Below are 13,538 nucleotides of genomic sequence, written 5' to 3' on the forward strand. Positions count from 1 at the left end.
ATTTTATTAATATATTTGATGTAACCCATATGTTCATATTATCATTTTGACATATAATCTATATCAAAAACTATTCATGTCATAATTTACATTTTTTCCTCACTCAGTCTTTGAAACCCAGGGTGCATTTTATACTTACAGCACATCTCCAACTGGACTCATATTTCAGTGCTCAGTAGCACATGTGGTCAGTGGCTCCCATATTTAACAGAGCAGCTCCAAAGCTACACGTGGCACCAACTTAACAGCACACGAACTCTTCATTTTCCATTCTCCAGCATTGATTCCTGAAGTGTTATTTTATAAAATCAAAAAACAGAGTAACTTAGTTATATTATCTACCTCCACAGAAAACCCATCCTGGGGTTAGGGTTTCACGCTTATAAAAAGGTCGTATTTATGCGTGTCGTTGGATCATATTTTTTATGGTAATCTGTTCTCCCTATACTTTCTCTTCCCTACCCACTCCCTCCACATTCAAGCAGCCACTCTCCTTGCCCCAAAGAAGGCAGAGCAGAAAGATGAAACAGGCTGCAAGACATTCTGGCTTTTTCTTTTTAAGCCTAACCCCTGAGGAGAGGCGCTGGGGTTTACAGAGAAGGCAGATTTAAGAAGCAGGAGGTAGAGAGGGGTCATCCCAGATTAGGAGGAGGTTCCCCTTGGCTTTGGGGAGAGGAGGAGAGCATCCCAGGAGAGGGTGGGAACTGGCTCTGTGTCTTTGCAGCACCTTGGGAGGAAGGTGCAGGGTGAACGGGGGTGGGGCAGAGTCCGCAAACGACTCCCACATCCAAAGCCAGCATGGGAGCAGCAGAGAACTGCTCAACCTGGAGTGGCCGAGAGACAGGGACAATGGGTATTTACAGGGCGGTTTGCAGGAAGAGATGTCTAATTACTAGAGACCCCTCCCGATGCCTCAGCACTGCCTAGGATCTCCAAGCTGTGGGAAAAGCTCAGGAGGAGTCCCTGGGAATGACTGGGGTTAATTTCCCCCCAATCCACTGGGATAGAAGGGCACTGGAATCAAAAATTAAACTGAATTCTAGAAATCAAACAAAGTGTCTGGCTGGACTTGTTTTTGTGACCAGACATTCATATCTGCCACTTAGGTGGCCTCACTTGAGCCTGCCAGGGGCAGTGGGCAGTGTCCCCCTACGAACCACTACACCGGAGCCAGTTCATCTCCAGGGGATGGCTGTAACCCAGGAGGAACTGGAGTGCTGAGGGGTGTGGCCTCTCAGAAGTCACCGCTGACTTGGGGAACACCGGTGGCCTGGGATGAAACCGAGTTTCAAAGAATATCACAGAATACTTTTAAGTCCCGATCAGACACAAAGCAATCAGCAAAAAGGCCACTTGTTGGAGTTTGCTGAAATTAGTTTCCCTGACTCCCTGAGAAGACCCAGAAACAGAGGGGTGTAGAAGATGATTTTCAGGCCGCTATTTCAGACTCTGAGGAAAGAAGGACTATTTCAGCAGCGGCAGCAGCCAAAGCTCTATTAGACAGGACAGATGAAGACCATCACTGCAGCCAAGCCCTGGCTGCCACTGTAATAGGGAAGGACAAATCTGACTCCATGTTAGATCTGTTCCTTTTACTTTAACCCTTCGTGCTTTGTTGCTTGTGCTTAATCACGCTGGCTCTGCACCTTTTGTAAAAGAATGTTGCCTATAGCCTGAAGTATACAGGAGAGCCTACTCTCAGGGCTCTGACCTTTAAGAGTCCATTCATACAGAGATAAAAAGTTGCAGAACAGAGAATAACATTTGTCTTGTTGGAGGTTTACAGGAACATCCTGACCTGACCTATGTGGACAGTTGCAAGAACAAAGGAATCCAACACCAAGAAGTCTGCAATAACTAACCACACTCCTCCCTCACCTCGCCTTTAAAAGTGCTTTGCTGAAGCCCTTCAAGGAGTTAGGGGTTTTTTGGGCACAAGCCACCCATCTCCTTGTGTGTCCCTGCAGTAAACCTTTCTCTGCTCCAAACTCTGACATTTCGGTACTGTTTGGCCTCACTATGGATCAGGCACATGAACTTGCATTCAGTCACACCATCTTTAAAGACTTTAGGAAGATAGGCAGGAGCACTGTCCACAGATCTCTACAGGCCAGGTGCCAAGACAAGGAGACCCCCGCTACCTGCCCATCAGGCCTACTCCTTAACCTGCGGTCAGTGACTGCTAGGAGCCTGTGGGGGAGGAAGAGCCCAGACCCAGGGCAAGAATGGGGAAAGTGTTGCTCAGTCCTGGAGAAAAATCTTTTCCAAGGAAAAATGCCTGGAGTTCGGGGAAGGTCAACGTGCCTCTGTTTTACTCTGCTTATAAGTGAGATGAATATTTCACAGTAGTACACAGAGACTATGGAGAGAACCCACACTCATTAACAGGGAAGAAAGCCAAACTTCAGGGCACTGGGTAGCTCAGAGGAGCTCCAGAAAGTAGCATCACCACTCTGGTCCCATAGCAATCTAGGCTCTGTTGGTACCCTTTCCCCTCCCCAGTAAATAGTCAAAGAGAGTAGTTAAACAGAGAAGGAGGCAAGGACACTGGAAGGTGCTGGCTACACAACAGAGCAGCCACCACCCTGCTGTATGCCCCGTGAATACAAACATGAGCAGGGACCCACCCAACTCTGGGCGGGAAGCCAAGGGGAAGGATGGCTATGAGGAGGAGAAGTGTAGAGCTACAGCTTCAGGTCAGCATCACCTGCCATATTAAATCCCCCACGCTTCTTACATCTAAATCACAGATCCTGCTCCCGCCAGAGAGGGGAATCCATCTGAGGCTGCTGGAACATTCCTACATGGGGTGGAGCCTGCGCCGGAAGAAAGCAGAATTTCTAAGGCAGAAAGTCATCCCTGGAAGGGAAAGGGGAGAAGTCTACTCAGTGCCCAGGTTCATGAACTCAACTCCTGGGAGCCTGAGATTATGACCCACCCAGCCAAGTGCTGCCAACGTCCTGGGATCCCAGCACAAGCCAGTGTTCCAGCCCCACCCTCGTGCAGGTGAGAAGCCATTCCTTTCTAGAAACAGAGAGATCTGCTTCAGGAGATGTGGATGGCTGGGATCATGTCATGAGATAGTATGAGATATTGCACCCTACACACACACACACACACACACACACACCAGAATATTATTCAGCCCTTAAAAGGAAGGAAATTCTGACTCATGCTATGGCATGGATGAACCTTGAGAAAATTATGCTAAATAAAATAAGCCAGTCACAAAGTGACAAATATTGTATGACTCCACTTATATGGGGTACCTAGAGCAGTCAGATTCAGAGACAGAAAGTAGAATGTTAAGTGCTGAGGGCTGTGAGGAGGGACAAATGGGAAGTTGTTTAATGGGTACAGAGTTTCAATTTTCCATAATGGAGAGAGTTCTGGAGACCCGGTTGCACAACAAGGTAAATGTACTTGACACCTCCCACTGAATTTAGGGAATATACTTAACGCTTAGAAATGGTTACAATAGTAAATTTTATGTTATGTAAATTTCACAACAATTTTTAAAACTACTATTTTGACTACAGAGGTGTTTTGCACTGATGTGGTACATGGGGTGATGGTAATTCACAGGCCAAAAAGCCAATTATCTAGAAACCTCAAAGTGAGAAACAGCAGGACATTTCTTTCAGTTGCCAGTTCACTTCTCTGAGCAATGCTTCTTTAGCCCCTTGCTTGACAGTCTGTCTTCTCCACACAACAGAAGGCAAAATTATCTCCCGAGGAGACACCCTCCCTTCCCAAACTAGAGAGGGCCTGAGGAAACTCATACTGATAAATGCTTGAGACAAATGATGGAGAAGCAGCGAGGGGAAACTGATCAGGGAAAGATTGGAGAACTGCCTCTGAGCCCGAGTGAGGTTGAGAACCGCACATTTTCCAAACAAAAATCGCCTCAAGGATTTCTGGCCAGTTTTTGAGTGGGAGAGGTAGGCTCTGAAATGTTGGCATTTCTGGGACATTCTGATGGATTGAGGAGACAAGATCACATATTTAGGATCTGGGACACTCTTCCCAAATTCAGAACATGTGATCACTGAAATGGCATTAGAATGGCAGGCCACTCTCCCAGCATTTCATTCTAAGAAAAATTGTTTTTATCTGTAATTCGATTTGTATGCTTCACAGGGGTTGGAAAGATGGTAGTTGCTGAAAATGTAAGCTATGCAGCCAGACATGCTTCCCTCTATAACTAAGTTGCCAAGGAACACATAGGCCCAAATTACACCCCATTTATGGTCACTGGCACACCTTGGGGAGGTGGTGACATCTCACATTCTTTATCTTCATTGATTCATTGCCCACTAGGCTTAATCTTGTAAATTACTTTCAAAGGCATGGCATACATCCTAAATTACTTTTTTTCTTAGATTAGCATCAATCTTGCTTATCAATTGACATTTTCTCATATTCCCTGGAGATGTCCACCTCACCATCAGAGCAAAGCTGTAAGTTACCTAAGGCGGCGGCACTGACGAGCTCTGATAGGAGCCTCTCCCCAGCTCTGCTTTGGGGCACTAAGAATCTGAATCCACAAAGTGTGTCCTAACACACTCTGTGATTCAACCCCCTGCCTGGGTCTCCACCTGACCCCCTAGCCCGGGATTGCAAATGCCTCCTACCCAGTCCCAGGGCCCTTCTCCCAGGAGCCTTTGCAACACTGTTATGTAAACAGAGGAAACTTGCAAGCGCGTGTACCCTGCAGCTTCTCCCCCAGCCCCAAACAACCCCCAAAGAGTAATTCCTGCCTTGTTTGAAGCTAGAAATCCTTCTGTTGATTAGTAAAAATGAGCAGGAAGGCGGAGGTGGGGATGGGCTTTCTCAGACTTCTAACTACCCCTGCTCTGCATCACGTCACAGTCCCACAGGAGCTGCCTTCCCTGCTCTTCTCCGCTGCGTTTACTCAGTGTATCTGGCACTTGGCAATTTCATCAGCTCCCCAAAGAAACTCCCATCTCCTGCTTTCTGAGGAACCTTCTAGTCCTGGTTTCCCGAATCACAGTACTATTTCTCACTTATTTCCTGACCTCGTTCTCTACACCTGTTAAACTCTCTGATCTCATCCTTTCAATCAAAGGGGAAGTTCATTCAGCCTCCATAGAGGTTCCCTTGTGGCCTTGGCCCTCACAAGAGGCAGGTCCATCCCTCACGCGCATCTAGAAACACCGCCATCACTGATGGGGAGGCAGCAGAAAACCCACAAGAAGTGCGGGCATCCTCGCTACAGCTTCCAGCCAACCTGGGCCACAGAGCAGCTCTCCCTGGCCAAGAACTAAGAGTGCGCTGACACGCCTGGGGCCATGTCTCCAGAGGTTTCCCAAGTTAGGAAACACATCCCACTGAGGCCACTTCCCTAGGTCATACACTTATGCCTGGTTGCCAGGCTGTCAAATTCCCCATTAACATCCATGAACTGTGCCCTTGCACCACATGAATAATACAAAAGATACGGTGAGCCCTGCCCTAGTGCTAAGGCTAGGGATGATCTGAAGTTATTAAGACATAAAGTACACTGTTTCTTTTCCAACCCAGGTACCTGGAGGGAGTTTTCCTTTCAGTTTCCTTGAATTCCAAGTAATTACACTGTCGCCCTCCTTAATGGGGAAGGCAGGAAGTTCCACGAGCTCTGTTCTCTCTGCAAATGCATGGAATCTGAAACAGGAAGAGATATGCCACCACACGCTAGTAAGTGGTATCTGTGCATTACTATTCATTCTCCCAAGACCGTGAACTTGCTCTTCTGTGGTGCTAAGCATCTTCCAAGTGTTTACTGCTTTTCCCTGCGCCTTGTCAATTCCCACCAATAAAAGACCCCTGGAGGTGGAAGACACCAGAGAATTGAGGAGCCATTGGGATTTGAACTGATGACTCTTCTGTTCATTAGAGGATACTTAGCTCCACCAAATGGTATTCATCGACCCTGGAAAAATGATACCCTGTGCTCAGACTTATTCTTTTGTTCCCAGGGTCCAATCACTGTAAACAGAGTTTTGACAAGCCCAGAGGCTAATGAGGGGCCCAACAGTGCCCAGAGCCCTGCGGGTTCCCTGTTGAACGCTGGGACAAGAGGCAGCATGGGCTCATCTGCTCACTGCTGATGGGCTTCAGTCAACGTTCACTTGGCAAACACACGCCTCCCCAGGACCTGAGCATCAGCACTAATGAGAAGAACTCAGCGTGGGCACGTTCCGAAGGCCACCTCTCAAAAGTGCGGTCGCGGGAGCAGCAGCTGCACCTGGGAGCTGGCCAGGGATGCACATTCCCCGGCCCCACCTGGATCTGCCGAGTCAGAATATGCACTTCAACAAGACCCCCAGGGCATGCGTGAGCAGCTTGAAGCTAAAAAAGCGCTCATGTACCAATGTGCGTAGCAGCACTATTCACAACCGCCAAGGCATGGAAGCAACCTAAGTGCCCACTGACAGAGGAACGGATAAAGAAGATGTGGCGCATGTATGCAATGGAATATTCCTCAGCCATAAAAAAGAATGAAATAATGCCATTTGCAGCAACATGGATGGATCTAGAGATTATCATACGAAGTGAAGTAAGCCAGACAAAGACAAATATCATACGATATCACTTATACGTGGAATCTAAAAAAAAAAAAAAGATACAAATGAACTTATTTACAAAACAGAAATAGACTCATAACATAGAAGACAAACGTATAGTGACCAAAGGGGGAAGTGGGGGAGGCATAAATTAGGAGTTTGGGATTAAAATATGTACATTACTGTATATAAAATAGATAACCAACAAGGACCTACCATACAGCACAGGGAACTATACTCAATATCTTGTAATAACCTATAATGGAAAAGAATCTAAAAGCTAATATATATATATATACATATACACATGTATACATATATACACATATATGTGTATAAAACTGAATCACTTTGCCGTATACCCGAAACTAACACACCATTGGAAATCAACTATATTTCAATTTAAAAAAATTTTTTTAAGCACTGGTGTAGTGTTCCAGGTGATGGTGGGCTAAATCGCACCCTCAGAGCCGGTAGTCTGGAATCCGAAAAATCAGTCATAGCAGGAAATTTCTTTCACGTGGCAGAGGGGATCTCTGAGTAATGCTCCTCCAGCCTCTCAAGAGTACCATCCCTGCCTATCGCCACTCATGACGCAAAAAGAATCCTGAACCATGAGCTGGGATGGAGGGAAGGATGGGCAAATGGCGGGAGAGGTCTGTGGGCCTTGCCTGGGCCATAGAAGGCCTCAGTCTTGTCTATTTCTAAAGGGTTTCAGGTGACACTGGGACAATGAAAGCAGGCGCTTCCTCCAAAACAGAAATGCCCAGTTTCCTTCATCCCACCGTTACCAACCTGGGTTCTCCGACTCTTTAATCAACAGAAATTGATAAAAGAGCCCAGAGAAATTCAGGCAAGGCTTTATTGGGACTCCTGCTGCAGCACAAGGCCATGAAAACAAGTAGCAGGTTCCCTTGCTAAGCAGTGAGGGTGGAGGCGGGTCAGTTGGTGGGGCTGGAGGGGGGGCTTAGGTGGTGTGCCCACCCCCGTGGTGGTGCTGGGCGCAGGGATCGTGCTCAGGACGCTGCTTTTGCTCCCAGGCCCTCAGAAGTGGCAGCTGGGTTTTGGCTTTTTTTGTATCTTATTGTTCATAATTTGCCCCGACTACCCATGCATGCAGTTATTTTTAGTCCCTTATAGTTCCTTTGTATTCTGTTGCTGGAGGAGACGTTTGTCCAGCAGCACGCACTTCAGCAAATGGTCCCAGGTCCCCACCTGTCTCACCACGACCACCTTGCCGGACAGACGGGGGGGATGATCGAGGTTTGTCCTGACAGGCCTCACACTCTGAATGCCAAAGCCTTTGCCCAGAATTTTCTACTCTTATCTGTTCTCCAGATTAGGAAAGAGAACAGGGCAGACATTTCCTCTGGCTAATACAGCCTCACTTGTGCAGAAAGCAAATCACCATTAAGAGAGGCTCTTTGGAGAGTCTGAGGAGTGTAGCACTGTGCCTGAGAGACTCTGGCTCAGTCCAGACACAGCCTCAGGCACTGCGGGACACAGAGCCCAGCCTCCCTGCAAGATGAAATGCTCAGGACACGCCCTTTACAGTTTTATAATAGCTGCTCTTCGGCTGGGGCTCAACAGCAAAAGATGCACTGAGACCATCCAGGACCCCTGGGAGGAGGTGTGCTGGCAGGCAGCAGAGCAGGCAGGGGAACTGCTGGTCGTGGGCTGGCCTCACTTTCCAGGACTAGAGGAGGGACAGAAGGGCCCGGGTGTACCCCGTCCTCTTCTGCAGAACCCACACGCCACGGAGCATGGCCTGAAAGTCAGGGGCTGAACTGCAGCTTCTCCCATGTTAAATTACTCCCTGGCCTCTCACCTTCCCAGAGAATGTCCCACATGAGCTGAGCAGAGGCGCAGCAAGAAAGGTGGCCCTGCCAGCTGGGTTTTTCTCTCTCCACTAGCAAAAGTGGGGGCAGTGAGCCCCTTCTGTATTTGGGGGTTTCAAGAACCCAGAATTGAAGCCAAGCACCTGCTGTTAAAAGATTTCAAAGCACTTTACGAGAAGCCAGAGCACTGGTCTTCAGAAACACCAGGGATCCTGTTAAAAATGTTCCTCCCTAGAGGAACATCCTGTTCCTCCCTAGACCCTGAAAATCAGAATCTCTGGGACTGTGGTCAAGATATTTGTATTTTAATCAAGATTCCTAGGTAGTGAAAGGTTTTGCAAAGTGAAAGCCTAACTGCATATTCCCAGACTCCCCTCTACTGTGCAAAATCAGCCTGCAAGGTGGAGCCCACGTCTCCCAGGCCAATATGATGAGCAACTAAATTTGAGAACAAATGCTCAAGAGTGAGCATTTAAACCCATTTTAGACAGGCTGACTTAGGAAAGAACTGAGTCATTCTCCTTGTATCCACATAAGTAGCTGGTCTCTCTCTACAAGAGACACAAACTCTCTCACATGCACAGACGGGGTTGCTTTGAAATGTAGATATTATTATTATTATTCAGGTATAGTGAGGCCAACAGATCAGGAGACAGCTAACATTGAAAAGATAGTTTACAAGGAGACCTTCAAGATGGCGGAGGAGTAAGCCGTGGAGATCACCTTCCTCCCCACAAATACATCAACATGTGGAACAACTCCTACAGAACACCTACTGAATGCTGGCAGAAGACCTCAGACTTCCCAAAAGGCAAGAAACTCCCCACGTACCTGGGTAGGACAAAGGAAAAAAGGAAAAAACAGAGACAAAAGAATAGGGACGGGACCTGCACCTCTGGGATGGAGCTGTGAAGGAGGAAAGGTTCCCACACACTAGGAAGGCCCTTCACTGGCAGAGATGGGGGGTCGCGGGGGGGAAGCTTCAGAGCCGCGGAGGAGACCACAGCCACAGGGGTGCAGAGGGCAAAGCAGAGAGATTCCCGCACGGAGGATCGGTGCCGACCGGCACTCACCAGCCCGAGAGGCTTGTCTGCTCACCCGCCGGGGCGGGCGGGGCCTGGGAGCTGAGGCTCAGGCTTCCGAGGTCGGATCCCAGGGAGAGGACTGGGGTTGGCTCCGTGAACACAGCCTGAAGGGGGTTAGTGCACCACGGCTAGCCGGGAGGGAGTCCGGGAAAAGTCTGGAGCTGCCGAAGAGGCAAGAGACCATTGTTTCGGGGTGTGCGAGGAGAGGGGATTCAGAGCACCGACTAAATGAGCTCCAGAGACAGGCGCGAGCCACGGCTATCAGCTCGGACCCCAGAGACGGGTGTGAGACGCTAAGGCTGCTGCTGCCGCCACCAAGAAGCCTGTGTGCGAGCACAGGTCACTCTCCACACCTCCCTTCCCGGGAGCCTGTGCAGCCCGCCACTGCCAGGGTCCCTTGAACCAGGGACAACTTCCCCGGGAGAACGCACGGCGCGCCTCAGGCTGGTACAATGTCATGTTGGCCTCTGCGGCTACAGGCTCACCCCACATTCCAATTATAACTACCATACCCCTCCCTACCCGTGACCTGAGTGAGACAGAGCCCCCAAATCAGCTGCTACTTTACCCCTGTCCTGTCTGAGCCAACAACAGACACCCTCAGGTGACCTACATGCAGAGGCAGGGCCAAATCCAAAGCTGAACCCCAGGAGCTGTGCGAACAAAGAAAAGAAAGGGAAATCTCTCCCAGAAGCCTCAGAAACAGCAGATGAAATCTCCACAATCAACTTGATGTACCCTGCCTCTGTGGAATACCTGAATAGACAACAAATCATCCCAAAATTGAGGCAGTGGACTTTGGGAGCAACTGTAGACATGGGGTTTGCTTTCTGCATCTAATTTGTTCCTGGTTTTATGTTTATCTTAGTTTAGTCATGTGTTGAAGGCCCCCACACAGGGCCACACAGGGAAGCCCCAGGTTTGGTCAGGAAGCAGAGAGAACAGGGGGAAAACATGGGCAAGTCTTTCTTGTGGATCCTGCAGAAAGAAATGGGTGAGGCAGAGTAAGCAGGCTTAGGATGGCTAGTTTGAATGATATCAGCAGGTGCTGGAGGGTAGGGGCTGTCCTGAGCTGCCTGGTACCTGGCCCTGGGGTGACCGGGGCAGGGGACAGTGCTTAGGGTATGAGAGCCTGGATTGAGAGTGTGGGCTGGATTAGTTAGTTTGCACATACAAGGTGCCTTCCGTCACGGGGGAGTCTTTTACTGTCTTTAGGAATCAGCTAAACTGGGAGGCGCGGTCTGTCCAGGGTCAGCAAGACCCCCAAATGTCAAAGCATCAGAAAAAAAGGCAGGATTCATGCCAGGTGGAGGAGCAAAGGTGAATGGAGACTAAAGACTACTGGGAAGAGGAGAACACAGCAACCGCCTGGTCAGGAAGAGGCCGCTAGGAATCAAGACCCACTGCCGACTACGTGCAAGAAGGCAGCTCGCTCGCGGTCCTCCCCCGACACGTTTTCTGCCTACCTGCTTCGGGCCTTGGCACTCAGATCCTTTAAGAAAGCTGTCGTGCCCTCTCGTCTGGCATTGAAGGACACCGTGCAGACAGGATATGGGACCTCCAGAGCCCTCTGAAGGAGAAGCTCCTTGGATTCCTCTGGAACATCCCCCACCACGAAGTAATAAATGGATTCAACCTGCAGAACAGTGACACCAACAGTTTATTTCCCTGATGCACCCCAGCCGTGGACCAGAGTCATCAGCAATATACTCTCTATACACCTGCCTCCTTAAAAAAAATAAGCGGGCAGAAAGAAGAGCAGCACTGCTCAATGTTTCCTGACGACGCGCTGGGGCCAAAGTCAGGAAGTAAGATATTCAAGGCCCGGTGCTAAGAAGTGTTACGGTTGGTGGATTTGGAGAAGAGCTTCCTCTGAGACCACGAATAAATTATGCAGGTCAGGAGCGGCTATTCTCAAGTCCACGAATGAAGGAAGTGTCGGCCCGGCCGCCGTGGACAGGAAGCTTACCAGCAATTCCCTATGGCGGTGCCAGAATTCTGCGATGCCGGCTCAGTCTGAGGCTGCGTGTGGGAAGGAGGGCATATTCCCAGCTGGTCTCACCTCCGGGACACACACTCGCCTGGGAGGTGAGGCTGTCCTGACTTCACACGGCCAGTCAGGAGCCAGGCCAGGCGTCAGGAAACACACCACACACACACACACACACACACACACACACGCCAGCTTTAAACCAGGAACCTGGGAGATGCATACCTCACCCAGGTAAGAGACGATGCCAAAGTGGTCCCTGCTTAATTTAAAGATGTCGATGCCATCCACTGGGCCCCACCCTTAACCACACTGCTCTAAGGGCCTCCCCTGCCACTGAAGAGTTCTGTAACCTCGGGCAAGTGGCTTAGGTTCAGTTTCTTCACTTGTGAAAAGGGAGATTATGCAGTTGACTTCAGGACTGAGCTTCAACAAGATGGCATACACTTATGTATGTGGATAAATCACAGAAAGTAAAACCACAGGTAGAGCCAGGAACACATATCACCTAAACCTGCCCCTAAAAGCCCCCTAAGTGATTGTCTGCACAGATAACTGGGGCAGAAACCCCCAGCAAATATACTGTGTTTTAAAAAATATTTATACATTTGGCTGCGCCGGGTCTCAGTTGTGGCATGCAAACTCTTAGTTGCGGCATGCATGTGGGATCTAGTTCCCTGACCAGGGATCAAACGTGGGCCCCTGCATTGGGAGAGGGGAGTCTTAGCCACTGGACCACCAGGGGAGACCCTGTATTGTGTTTTAAGGGATAAACAGATGTCACCAGCCCTTTAGGATTCATGAGCTTCTAATCACACATCCCCTGTTAGCTGAAGGTAAACAGTCAATTAGTCAATTACCTCACCTCGACTTCAAAGCTGGGACTTAAAGCTACCCGGACCAGAGAGAGGTGGGCTGAAGGTCAGCTCCCAGCTGCTTAGGACACCCGGTCTGTGGCCGCTGGGGGCAGGCTGTGCCCAAAAAGGCAGGTGGGGAGAGGGTGGCAGAGGGGCCAGGCTGGGAGTTAGGAGAAGGCCAGGGTGGGAGCTGAGCCCAGCCTACTTCAGCAGCATTCCTCCCCAGGCTGAGCACAAAGAGCCTTCCTGCCCCCACGACTCTCTCTCTCAGGCTCTTCATCACAAAGTCCCTGATTTTCAGAAGTACCTCGTGGGAGGTAAAGACTGAGGAAGGTTGTACATTTCTCCCAGTCAGTCACCTGAGAAGGAGAAAAAAACACTGACAGGAGGAAGAAAGTGTTCTCCAGATTCCTAACTATACAACTAATACTGTTCTTCCAGAAAATGCATTCTATGTTGTTCTCTTCCCAGTGTTAGACATTACCTCCTGTAAGACGTCTTGAATAGGCTCCACTGAGCTGCAGTTACTAGTTTCCCAGCTGTGTCGCTGCCCAAGTTTCGCATGAGGACAGCTTCATCCTCTCAGAGGGTCTAAGAACACACATGGCTCAAGACAGGGGAACAGACCCAGGGAGTATATTCTAGGGTTTGGTAGATCAACAGGGAAGTGAGTGAGGACAAACAACTCTGGCTGGTCTGTCGGCAGCTTCTGACTCCCTCTGTCTCCACCCCATGCTGTGTAAACACAGCTTCTTTGCTCTGGCAATAACCCAAGAGCCTGAAATCCTCACGCAGAGATGTTTTTTCCCTCCAGACTTCAGCAAACTAGAAATTGCTATAGCCAGCAGTGAGTCAGGATTTCCTTTCCTTCATTAATTAAGGCTATGGGGTTATTCACTATTCACTAAGGTCCTTACTCAGCTTCTTAGTTGCCTGTGTTTTCAGTCAACTCTCAGTTATCCGTGCTCCAGATTTCCAGGGATATGCTTTCCCAGAGACCAGCTACCTCACCGCCATCTGCACACTGCCTTTCTGCTCACATAATGACATTTAGAAAAACAGAAAGGACAATAAATATGCTACCTACTACTACCCCCCCAAATTTAGCAAAATGCCTTTGAAAGTGAAATGGCTTTGAGGTCGTCTGCTATTGGGGATGATGATAAGCTAACATAAATTTGAATCCTTGTTATCATGCCCAG

The 13,538-nt window shown here is 49.1% G+C and overlaps 1 protein-coding gene across 1 annotated transcript in view; it reads right to left on the bottom strand.

Annotated features, from left to right (window-relative positions):
* Window positions 1-13,538, bottom strand: part of VWA3B (von Willebrand factor A domain containing 3B) — a 173,392-nt gene that overhangs the window by 132,792 nt on the left and 27,062 nt on the right. Inside the window, 2 exon segments of the mRNA XM_067006887.1 lie at window positions 5,549-5,664; window positions 10,956-11,125. Coding sequence (XP_066862988.1) covers window positions 5,549-5,664; window positions 10,956-11,125 — 286 coding nt within the window.

Source organism: Kogia breviceps, chromosome 11 (genome assembly GCF_026419965.1).
Source record: "Kogia breviceps isolate mKogBre1 chromosome 11, mKogBre1 haplotype 1, whole genome shotgun sequence".
Taxonomy (NCBI): Eukaryota; Metazoa; Chordata; class Mammalia; order Artiodactyla; family Physeteridae; genus Kogia; species Kogia breviceps.